At 43.9% G+C, this 12989-nt stretch overlaps 1 protein-coding gene across 2 annotated transcripts in view; it reads left to right on the top strand.

The window, feature by feature from the left end:
- LOC126273757 (G-protein coupled receptor Mth2-like) overlaps positions 1–12431 on the top strand; it is a 114634-nt gene extending 102203 nt beyond the window's left edge. Inside the window, exons 6-7 of one of the 2 annotated variants that reach the window (XM_049977058.1) lie at positions 3934–4069; positions 10789–12431. In XM_049977058.1, the coding sequence (XP_049833015.1) occupies positions 3934–4069; positions 10789–11050 (398 nt within the window). In that variant the 3' untranslated portion in view covers positions 11051–12431. The remainder of the gene's footprint in view (positions 1–3933; positions 4070–10788) is intronic. The other variant, XM_049977057.1, reaches the window with a different exon arrangement.
- Positions 12432–12989: the final 558 nt, after the last annotated feature.

The following is a 12989-nucleotide window of genomic DNA, read 5'->3' as shown; positions in this document are numbered from 1 at the left end:
GTACAACACGATTCGACCGGCCAGCCAAATGGAGACTGTCGGTACTGATAACGGTGTCTCACCATTATGCGGCGTCTGTGCCTCTCAGTAATCACTCAAAATCCGATGGTGTTCACAGCCCCTTGTCTACTCTACAAGGCCAGGTAACAAACCTAAAACACACTGGTGGCCGTTTTACTTGTCGCAATGAATTGCAACTTTAGTCATTTCCATAACCGCAATGGTGTGTACGTGTACGGATTTACTTCGGCAGGCAACCATGTCTTCGGCACTCTTTAATTTTTTGTCGGGCAGTGTAGTATCTAGAACACAGCCAGGTTGGATTTCCTACGACCGGTTATCCCCTCTGTACTTTGTCATCGGTGATAACACCGCCATGGATGGTCTACCTGCATGTTATCGGTGTTTGAACACTACTTCAGCTGTGTATTCAGCCTTGTAAAGATAACTCGGCTCCAGAAAGGGCTGCTAACTCCCGCGGCTTGATAGGCTGAACGAAGAGCTTCCAGCAAATCACGCAAAGAACTACTCCTGCGTAGTCGCCATCATTCAAGGTAGCCATCCAGCTATCTGAACTGTAACCAATGAAGGAAATTTTTTGTCGGATGGAATCTTCTGCTGCCGTAATTACGAGTCTCTTTCAAAAATTGCATGAACTTAATCTATATCCTGCTTAAAAAGAAATGTTTATTCCATAGATCAAGCCTTCTAGTCAGAGTTAATGAACATAAATAGTGTATATAATTTATATTAAAATACTTTCCAGCGAATTAAGAAACAAAGATTCACCAAGAAGACAATCTGACAGCCGGCCGGTGTGGCCGAGCGGTTCTAGGTGCTTCAGTCTGGAACCGCATGACCGTTACGGTCGCAGGTTCGAATCACATCTCGGGCATGGGTGTGTGTGTGTGTGTGTGTGTGTGTGTGTGTGTGTGTGTGTGTGTGTGTGTGTGTTAGTCCTTAGTTTAATTTAGGTTAACTAGCGTGTAAGCTGAGGGACTGATGACCTTAGAAGTTAAGTCCCATAAGATAAAACAAAAGTGAAGCATACAGAGGACACTGTCGGATGGTCAATGTAACTTCGTACAAGTACATATCATCGTCGCGTATGTAAATGATTAAAAGTTACAATTCTCCGTGACACGTAAAACGTCCGCCAGATGGCATTAACGGTGTTTAAAGTAGTTAAGAGTCCTGGTAGACCAGCGCTAACTTTTGAAGGCTACAAAGATGCTGCATACTCGTGAGAGACAGCGTTATTAGCACATACCAGTTTGAAAAAGGCCTTCTTGTGGGTCTCAATTTGGCCAGCTAGCCGCATCCTGCAATATCATGATGCGTAGAGCTGTTACTTTGGCGAGACGCTGGAGCGCATGGTAACTTGAAGGAAGGCATACTCGTCTTCAAGATTCAGGTCGACCACATTGGACTATCATCAGAACGGAGGTTTGCCTCATTTTGCGCCAAGCACGTCGTAACCATTGTACATTTGAGCCTTCATTCAGTGCCACCCTGTGCCAGTGGTCTGAGCCCAAGGGGGTGTGTGTAGGGAGGCGTTGACACAAGACAAACGGCTGTGTTTGGAGTGATTCTGTGATCGGAAAGCATGGACTGTTGATTAATGGCGTCGTATTGCATTCGGCGATGCGGATATGCACTATACCCGATGTCCACCGTCGCCGACCCCATGGGGTGGTGGAGGGGGGTGGCGATAATAAGTGGCCCGGAGAACAGTGTTCCAGGGTAAAAAGAAACACAGCAGAGGAAGAGAAATACAGTACTAACCTGACTATAACAGATGTTGAAAGTGACCACCATTCATGTCTTGGCACATTCGGCGCCAGTCAGAAAGTTGCTGAATGCGGATCGAAGCTGGACTGCTGGCATTGCTGCAGTGTCATCCGAAATGGTCTGCTGCAGTTCTTGAAGAATGAAGGTTGTTGCGATGCTCCTTAGACTTGAGGGATCCCCACACAAAGTAATCGCACACTTACAGATCCGGCGACCCGGTGGCCAGCTATGCCGCGACCAGACTGATTTCCCGCTAACAACTCCGTCAGGCGCGAAGGTTGTGTGAATGTGCTCCAAGGATCAGCCAGCTGTATGGGCACTTGCTCCATCATGTTGGAAGTAACTGTAGGTCGTTTGCTCCTCCGTTAGTGCTGCCACAAATCGTATCCACTCATCCGGTACAGTTTCATTTGCCCCACCCTGTATGGCTGTAGCTTAGGATGAGATCCCAGTCTTTCATTCATTTGAAGAGTCTCAACTGTGTGGGGAAGTCATCGGGCATGACTTCAGGTCACGGCTGGTAGCGATTGAAGGAATTCGGACAACTCACAGTGCATCACGGACATCCTGCGTCCCCATGTTACCCTCATGCAACAGTATCATTATCTAATTTTTCAACGGAACAGTGGTCGTCCACACATACCACGTGTCTCTAACAGTGTGTATGATGTTGAGGCAGTCCTAGCAAGATCCCCAGAACTGTCACCAACTGAACAAGTTTGGAGCCAGCTCTACCGACAGCCTCGCCCCAGTGTCAGTATCCACGATGTCAAACACCAGTTACAACATTTGTGGGTCAGCTTGCTTCCGGAGAGGATACGAATACTTCGACATCCTTCCCAGCCAGATCAGTGCCTGCATCCGGGCCACAGAGGGTGCAACGTCATACTGATAAGTGGGCTCATACTGCCAAGTTACTTGTTATTTTGGTACGATTTTGAACTCACTGAAATAACATCACACGCCCTGTCAACCCGCGAAGTTTCATTTCGTTTCTTCCTCCCGTTCTTGGTGCTTCACTTCTCTTTGTCAAACAGTGCACTAGGAACAAAGTCGGTGCTGCAACTAGCATTTTCGTTGTAGTTGGCTTAACAATCGTGATAACACTCGCCGACGCTTCCATCATAACCACAACGAATAACAGGAATAAAAAGCACTCAGACTCAGGTCTCTTCCCAAATCAGACCCGAAACAAACCAAACAAGAAAAATTTAGTATTGTAACAAACTAACACGAATGCATACATGCTTTATCATCCTCCTCGGCAATTACTTTCGAGTTTCTCTCTTTATCCTTCTCATTCCATGACAATTCTTCACATAGTCTTCTCATCTGTTAAGAATTCTTTAAGTTTCCTTCTATTTCAGTATCAATCGTCAATTAGTTCAAATACATAATTAAATTACATGCAATACTGTTTCCGAAAGGAGCAGCAGTGTCAATGTCTGCGTGTTCACATGTTTAGTAACCTTGTCACGTAAAATGAAGATGCCCATTATTTGTAATCAGACGTTTCCTAACCAGTACCCAAAACAAAAAATAGGTTGAGTAGGACTTACAACCGCTTTTTAGAAAAGATATAGAATAACTAACATCTCCTTTCTAAAATAATCAGAAGAGATCAGAACATAATAAACAGGAGAAACGGTGAAGTACAGAGACAGTGGAGGAAAACGTAGGTCACTCCATGTCGTGGATCAGAAGATACACAAGGGACAAGCTGGCCATTCAGTTGTTTCTTACTGCTTGGTTCTCAGCTACGCTATGGTTGTGGTAATATGCTGCAATGATAAGAATTTTAAGAAACCGGTCCACCTCGGAGAATTATGCCAAAATCAGTCTGACTACATAATACGTCAACCATATGCCTGAGGATACAACTTCGGCTCAGACAATGCGTGTTAATATTTTCAACGTGAAAGCAAATGCAGACACATACAGCTTGCACGCAAAAGCACCTTACAAGATTTCTTCTCTCCTTAATACCTATCAGAGCGTCGTCAGTACACAGTTCCAACATGATCTGGACCTGCGCTATTACGAAAGTGGGCTTACTTTCCTACGCTAGTAAGAGGAAACTGGAGACTTCAGTAAAACCCGTATAGGCAACGTTTCAGATGATATTTCTGTGCTATGTTCCAGGTAAGGACGCAGCGCTGAACTATTTCTATGGACCAATCGGCTTCCTGTTCATGATGAACATCGGGATGTTCGCGCTGAGCATATACAGGATATGCACGTACCCACCAGTCTTCAGGAACAGGTCGCCCACAGAGAGGTGAGTATCTTTCAGAGGCATCCGCATTTTAAATATTTGTCGTGACTGCACCTAGTCTGGATGCATAGTTCGAACTCTGGTATATATACCTCGTTTCTGGATCTTGCTTTTATGAGTTAATCGTATGGCTTTGGGTTTTTTCTGTTGTAGTATGACACCTATATGAAGCTAACGCGGAAGCATTACAGAATAATGGAGACGTCTGCGTCAGTTGTGTGAACGTTCGGTATCGTAATGACTGCTATCAAATTAACATTTCAATATGCACAGAATAAGATCTGTAATATTAGCTACTGTCTTGTATGACCAAACGTTATGTACAGCTATTGTTTCCAGTGCCTTAATAGCAGTGTCTCTTAGGCATACCACCTGTGCTGAACACAAAAGTGCAAGAACAGAACTTCTAGACTTTGTCGCCAACAGTCGCGACCACTGGCTCAATAACAGGTTTTACTCGTATTTAGCGGCCTGGGTTCCAAAAGTATCTATTTTGGAATACAAACAATATATCCTAAGATCGATCCTCATTACAAAGTAATGCCTCAGTTTAGGAGCGAAACATTTAGTTGAATATATCACTTGGTATGTTCGCACAAGGAGTATGGTGCACCAGTTCAGTACCGTAAAAATAGCATCAGTATAGAGTGGGATTTCTATGTAGCTGGACGTCAAAAGTACACAGAGCGATATGCTATAGCGACAGAGGTTGTGTAGGTAAGCTCCACAGGAAGTGAATGGCACAGTTGATACTTGGACATTAGGGGGCTAAAGAAAAAGGTGGAGAGGGGCTACAAACCGAGCCAGCAGAAACATTGCTTCCTACAGCGTTTTATTAGTGGGCCTGCAGGATTAACCATACATTCAGTATCAGCATAAGGATATTGTCACTAGTTGACTCAATTAGACACTGTGGGGGGAGAATTGTAGTCGGATCCCATGACCTGTTCGCTCAAATGTCAATAAAGACAGTGCTCTGCAAATAAGGAGGCAGGCGCATAATGTATTCTGCACAGAGGGGAGACGAAATATTTCGCTCTCCTCCCCCTCCCGCAAAGAGGGTAAAATACCGCGTGAAAGTTTTTTGAAAATAAATAATTATTATAGACCTACTACGGCATTTTTAAAAGTTATATCTATGGAAATTGGTATTTGACTTCTCGGTCATGAATAAAAAAAAGCGTCTATTAGTGGTTTTGGAAATTCCTCCCCCTAAGGTAGTGAAATAGGGCATGAAAAGTTTTATGAAATTATTCATTATGAAAGCTTTTTTAAAACTAAACATTTGAAAATTTGTATTTGGCAACTATGCTAGAAATAAAAAACACGTGTTTTGGAAATTCAGCCCCCAAGGGGATGAACTACGGGAAGAAAATTTTAGGTAAATATTTTGTAACATTTAAAGAAATGTTAAATCCATAGGAGATGAATCTATGGAAATAGCATGACAGCAACGCAAAAGGTGGACTCCAGATACCACAGTCACTTTTTAGTCAGAAGTACATTCGGAGAAGACCATTCTTTAGAAGCATTAATTAATTTGAAAAATTTAGAATGTGTTGCAATTTGTGAACTAAATGTCACCACGACCAACTGACTTCACCAGAATTCCGTATAAAAAGAAACAGCTCATTAATACATTAATTTTTCAGTAGGTCTAATATATATTTATAAAATCGTCTTTTCTTGCCAGAACTCCCAGAAACTTTCAGAGGGTATTTTGGTATAGCAGTCCCACGGTTTCCGACGAATCGTTGCAGAGTAATAATATAATTAAGATTTATTCGGTTTGTTATCGCAATCACCCTTGTTTCTGTGAAAATATCTTCAGAACAGTGAAAAGGCCGTAATACGCAATCAGCAGGACATAACACCAGACACACAGTAATGCAACAACCGTCCAGCAGATGCAAAAGTACTGTGACGTGGTTGTCGTAAGTGCGGCAACAACTCATCGTAGTCACCCTGTCTCCTCCACAGCATTCAGTGAACCAACAGAGGCTGTGCATATCGGCCAACGCATAATCAGTAAACCTATCCAAGGTAGTGCTGTGTGTCTCCGTCAAGCACAGGTAATACTGCCGGGAAGCAAAACCCTAGACAGAACCGAGCCATACTGAATGGAAACGTGAGGGCAACGAGTTCTACATGAATTATTGGTCAAAATTAGAAAGAAAAATTTCTACATTCATATGACAGGAAACCAATACCTTCGCGATAAAGGCCGCTTTATTCGCTAAGAGTTATCTGTAGTATTTCCTTGCTGTAGGCAGGATTCACAAAAGGTAGCATAGTGAATTACCACAATACACAGTTGTGGTCGGCTGGATATCCTCGGAAACGTGGTCAGGACCGCTCAATATCAGTATATAAGGGGCAGTCAAATTAAAGAGACAGATGTAAAAAAGTAACTAACCGGTTTATTATGTCAAAAGTGACCTCCATAACTGCTAATACACGCATCCCACTGTAAGACAAGACAATCAACTAAACTTCCTGGCAGATTAAAACTGTGTGTCCGACCGAGAGTCGAACTCGGGATCTGTGGCTCTAGCAGGCAGGTGCAGGTACAGCACTTGCCCCCGAAAGTCGAAGGTCCCGTACACAGTTTCAAACTGCCAGGAAGTTTCATATCAGCGCACACTCCGCTGCAAATTGAAAATTTCATTCAAGATAATCAATGTCTTCATGGATTGTACCGTGTCGTGCACCTCTAAGGGCGAAGCGAATCGACAGCCTGCTACTCATTGTCTGTCTGGAAGACGGGTCGACAATTAACGCACAGCGGTACATACTTTCCAAAAATTAAATCACATCATAAAGTATAAACGCCCAGGAATGTTGACGGTCAGCATCACTCTGCTCCAGGATAATTCCCACCCATATGTTGCCAAGGTTGTTTTTACTAAGTCGCACAAGTTTCGCTGAAAAGCCCTTAAACATCCATCATACAGTCCCATTCTCTCCCCATGCGATTTCCTTATTTTTGGAGCACTGCAGAACTGATTAGTGGCCGTCGATTTGCTTCACACGTAGAGCTGCACGCCCTCGTACAATCATGATTCCGTAGACAACTGCAAACATTTAACCATGAAGGCATTGGCCTTCTTGTCTCACGGTTGGATAAATATCTTAACACTATGGCGATTACTTTTGAAATAATAGTTTACTTTCAACTTGTCGCGTTTTCATTTCACTACCGCTTACATAGGCAGGAGCAGTCAGTGACACTCAGACCCATACACTTTACAAAGCAGATTAGCAGGTGCTGTGTGCCACTCACTTCCTCGCGTCGAATTTACAGCGGTGTTGAGGAACGTTTCCTTTGCAGGAAGACTGCTGCGATTAATGGGCAACAGGGCACCAACGAATTTTCAACCTCAGGCCAATGTTTCATGAGCCGATGAATTTGTCAAGAGTGTCTGACAGCATGGCCCACTCTTCTCGTTCACCAGACCTAAATCCGTTGGATTTTTTACTTTGGGGGCATTTTAAAGGCATTTGTCTACCCACCCCATCGGCATGGTGCAGACGTTGGACGAGCATGTTGGTCGTTTTTGGGGAAGGAGACCAGACTGTGAGGTCATCGGTCTCATAGGATTAGGGAAGGACGGGGAAGGAAGTCGGCCGTACCCTTTGAAAGGAACCATCCCGGCATTTTCCTGGAGCGATTTTAGGGAAATCACGGAAAACCTAAATCAGGATGGCCGGACGCGGGATTGAACCGTCGTCCTCCCGAATGCGAGTCCAGTGTCTGACCACTGCGCCACCTCGCTCGGTGGACGAGCGTGTGTCCCGGTCCGTGTGGAGCTTTACTGTGAAGGGCTGAAGGTCATGTCAAGATTTGTCGTAACTACATCCATCATTGCTTACAATACCTACCACTACGTAAGATAGATTGGAATGACACGGCGTATTGACCCGTATCTCAACAGGTATTGATTTCCAGGCATTCTGTTACAGGATTTTTTCCTTCTAGTTTTGACTGGTACTACCTCCTCCTCAGAGGTGGGGCTTTCTAAAGATATGTAATCTAGGAAAAATCAGTGTTGTAGTTAATGTATCGCTTCTCATTTTTGCTTCATACCACCCATAATGAACACTGCAATGACTAAATACCTTTGCCATACTTGAACTAACAAGAATTAAGTGTTCTATGCGCACCCCAAAGAGTACAGACGCGGGAGAATGATGACACTGCCTGGTACGACATACAGTACAATGCGCATCGCCCCTCCACCTGCCCCCTTACGTAAACAGTAATGTAAATAACTCGCTGACTAGTCCAGTCGCTATTTCGTGTGGGGGCTACACAGTGACGCATCGCATAGTTAATGAAGCTGAACGGCAGAGTTTTTTGTAAGTGACTTTATAGGGGAATTTGTAGCTAAATGAATGGGGAGAATGGTTTTAAACTGATACATAATATAGTTTAGTCATTATTTGCATTCAAGGACATGACTGCATACAATCTTACTACCAAGATAAGCAGATGTGTTTGGAAGTCATTATTTGCATTCAAGGACATGACTGCATACAATCTTACTACCAAGATAAGCAGATGTGTTTGGAACAATGGTCGGGACACGTAATACGCAAACTGACGGTAAATTAGAATTAATGGCTAGTGATACCCAGTCTAAAGTAGAAAGTTTAGAATCTAATGTCGAACTCAGTGATGAATCTGATCGAAATGTATCGAACTGCATTTGAAATAGTTATTAGCAAATGCAAACATGAATCTGGGTTCCAAACTGGAATAAGTGAAGCTTATTGAGAGAGCTCGTCCAGCAAAATTTCCTACGCCGTAATTCCTGCTGGTTCGGCCTGACATTGTCGGTTGAGATACCGAAGCGTGAGATGGCTGCAAGTTGCAAAGTATTATATCGCCCAGGGATCACGGCAGTAGGCAGCTACAGCAGGTTTCGCGGAGCGGCGCTCCTCGGACGAGGTCAGCAAAAGGAGTCATCGCTGAAAGTTACGAGACTTAGCTTTTCAGTTAGGTTTATGGGGGCCAGCTGCCTCTCAGGTAAGTTGGGGTGGACTGTCACAAACCTACTGCTTCCTATACTTCAGTTTCATGTGTTGAGTCACTAGTTTCTCAGGGGACGGAAATAACGGCTCGAATCCCACTTCGCCGTCTCCAGCCAGTGTTGGGGTTCGTCTCAAGTTCTAACACTTACTTTCTTCCCTACCTATAGTCTTCTCAGTTACAGCTAATTTCCATCGTTCTCCACGTGCCAGTTTGTTGCTATTAACGAATGAGAAGCATGTATTTCAAGAGGAAAAGATACTTTTGACGTGGCTAAAAGTGGAAAAAATGCTATTTTTTGGAGGCATCCTCCTCTCTCAAGAGGCGTCAGATGTGTACGCCTGACAGTCTTCCGGCTTTGGCATTTCCTTACACTAAACTGGGGAAGCTAGTCTCTCCGGGCGCGCATTCTGTCCGAAGGCGCTGCTGACTTGGCTCGCGGAATGCAAGCGTCCACGGCCGCACATCCAGGTTCGAGTTCCCGACATGAACTCACAGTCTACTGCTAATTCTAAATTTGGAAATTTGTGTTAAGTTTCTATGGAACCGAACTGCTGAGGTAATCGGTCCCTAGGCTTACACACTATTTACTGTAACTTAAACTAACTTATGCTAAGGACAAAACACGCACGCGCGCACCCGCGCACCCGGAGGACGACTAGAATCTCCGATATGGGAGGGGAGGGGGGGGGGGGGGAAGAGAGGGGTGGAGGGGCGCCGTGCGAACCGTGACACGGTGCCCTAGACCCCGAGGCTACCCCGTGCGGCTCTGCTAATTGGAACTTGAAGTGAAGTAAATGAATCGTGCTTGTCCGTATTTATGTAAGCTTCATATAACTTGGGAGCTCTGGGGCAAAAGAACTCTCTAATTGACATATTCTGCATCTACTTAGATACTCCGCAAGCCACAGTGCGGCGAGTGGCTGAGGATACCTTGTACCTTTCGTGTTCCACTCACAGTGCGAGGGGAAAAAAACTCTGTATATGCCTCTATACGAGCCCTAATTTCTCACATCTTGTTTTCGTGGTTCTTAGGCGTAGTGTATCTTGACGGTTGTAGAGACGCTAGACAGTCTACTTCAAAAGCCAGTTCTCTAAAATTTTTTCAATAGTGCTCGTCGAAAGGAACATAATGTTCGCTCCAGTGATTCCCATTTGAGTTGCCGAAACATGTCCTCAACACTTACGTTTTGGTCCAGGTAATCTGCTAAATGACCTGGTCTCAGGCAGACGTTCGTACACAGCAGCAAACGTCGTATGATGCGGGATACGGCGATTAGGATATTGTTGTTGAGAAACTCTCTGTGCAGCTCGTACATTGTGGTGCGCTACGTAGTACGCACCAGCCATATCAATGTACTCACTCCAGGTGTATCGCTCCATTAGTAAAAAGAGACAATGCACTACTACACTGGTGGACAGCAGTTGCCGACAACTGAAGAGCGTAATACGGTCTCCACCAGTTTAAATAATCCTCAGAGGAAAAAATGACATTAGGGAAAAATGTTTGTTCTGATGTCCCCCTACAACCTCCCAGAGTTTGTCGGTTTAAATACTTTTTCACCCTGTATATCCTTTACATTTTTTCCCACTTTACTATCGCCTATTTGTACTGTTTTGTGGCAAAATAAACGCACCTCTGCAAAATTTCCTTTTGTTGCTTCAATTTTGGAGGACGTGTCTGTGGCAGGGTGCGCATGATCCTGACGCTGTTCGTGTCGATGGGCATCAGCTGGACGATGGAGCTGGTGTCGTGGGCGCTGGGCGGCCCCGTGTACGCGTGGGCGCTGCCGGACATCATAAACATCCTGCAGGGTGTCATCCTCTTCGTCATCTTCGTGCTGGAGCCCAGCGTCAAGCAGATCGTCTTCGCTGGCGCTGGCGGCGACGTCTCCAACGGGCGGCCGCTCATGCCTCGCTCCTTAGACTCGTCGCGGCTGCAGCCCGTCTGAGGGGAATCCCCTTGAGCAGCCGCCTACTCCACTCTCCCCTCTCCACGACAAGACGACCGTCGTGGTTGGCTGGTGGACTACCTGTTCCCCGCTCCAGCTGGAAGAGCTTCGTGTGGTTTCATCTGCGCTGCTAGGAAAGCTACATAGATAGCTCGACCTACAAACTGTTACCTTACAAAAGTATTCATCTCGTGTAGTCATATGTATCTTCAACAGACTGTTTCAAGGTGATCATATTCATACGGACAAACCGGTGTTCCAGTCTGTTTCGTGTTATTTTGAAGTTCCATTTCAAGGCGTAGGAAGTTAGACCTACTTTCGAACTAGTCTAGAAGTGTATGTATATAAACAGAGCGGCCACAGGAACAAGCCATTTATGTTTCAAATTTTTGACAGGGTTTTGCACTTCCTTCGGAATAAGTGTAGTGGGCTTTAAGTTTGAGAATCCTAAGTGCGTAGAACAGATTACTGTCTTGTAGACAGTGCTATTCACCTTGGGTTACGTTGCCAAAGAAGTATTTCTCCAATTATTTGGAAGCTGTATTTGCTAGTGACAACAAGAAAGCATTTTTGAAATATTGTGCTATGAAATACACAGATATTTTCTGTCTCTCTCTCTCTGTGTGTGTGTGTGTGTGTGTGTGTGTGTGTGTGTGTGTGTGTGTGTGTGTGTGTGTCTGTCTAGGATTTATTAATTTATTTTTTAGTAAATGTTCGTGTCTGATGTAGAACAGTGTGGTGGTTGTTTCTGTGTACCTGTTGTTTCACGTTACTTCAACCGTGAGAATACAAACGCCAGAAGCACGTAGCATAAAACTGGTCTTGTCTCAGGAAGTCCTTCCTTAAATGCACCGGTGGTACGAAATCTATGATGGGTGCACCAGTTGCTGTGTGTCAACAGCATAAATACAATTATTGCTAGGTTTTCTCTTCAATACAAATCACACCCCAGTGAAGAGAGCATTGTACGTTGCTTCGCTAGAGTTAAGTTACTTGTAATGTACGTGTCTAAAACAGGTTTCCACGATTTGTGAGCCATAACATCTTGACACTATTCTCACACATGACTGAGTATATACATATGTAATTTATAGAAAATAAATCAGAATGCCAAATCAGACTTCTCATGAAGTTAAAATGCATTTGTAAATTATTTGTTTGTATGTGTCTACAAGTTAGTGGTACGTATCATATTAGTTTCTAAAATTTACAAACATTTAGTGAAACAATTCCAAAAGTGAATCATATTTCCTAAGCCACTATCTACATATGCTACTGCAGGAGTTAGTTCCTTTTTGTAAATATTTTATACAGTTAACTCAAATTGGTTACAATGTACATTTTATAAACAAAATATATTCCAAAACACTTCCAAAACAATCCTCTAAACGTTATTCCTCCTACCTCGTTCCTACGTTTATGTCCGCTGCTAAAAGAAGAGCACAGCTGTTACATTATCCACAAGCTGCAGAAGAAATAAATGTGGAAGACATATCAACAAACTCAGTGCTATGCTGTGACGTTAGATTTAATTAGTCTTAAACATGACATTAGAGGTAAGTAATAAGCTTAGAATAGACTTTTGTGGGGAGAATGAGGCTCAAATTTTGAGTCGTCTGATAACACTTCTTAAGAAACTTCGTAACCCATTCCATGCAAATAGCTGAAAATGGTGAAAGAATGCTGCAGAGTCAGTTCAGGTTCCGAAGCGTAAGAAATACAAATGTAAGACGTTAATGGGTCTGTCTTAAAGTCAAATAAGTAGCCTCTATTTTAATATACATACTCAAAAGCTGACTGAAACGAAGAAATAAATTAATTTTCGCAAACAGAGAGGACGATCAGATTCATAAATTGAAATGGATGCGATTTATGTCATCACCCCCCCCCCCCCCCCCATGCCCTAAGAGCTATTTTAATTACTGCTAAGTGCCAGACT

The sequence above is a fragment of the Schistocerca gregaria genome, chromosome 1, assembly GCF_023897955.1.
Source record: "Schistocerca gregaria isolate iqSchGreg1 chromosome 1, iqSchGreg1.2, whole genome shotgun sequence".
In the NCBI taxonomy this organism is placed as follows: domain Eukaryota; kingdom Metazoa; phylum Arthropoda; class Insecta; order Orthoptera; family Acrididae; genus Schistocerca; species Schistocerca gregaria.
Note: the sequence above shows the minus strand (reverse complement) of the source record. Positions and strands in the feature narration are given on the sequence as shown.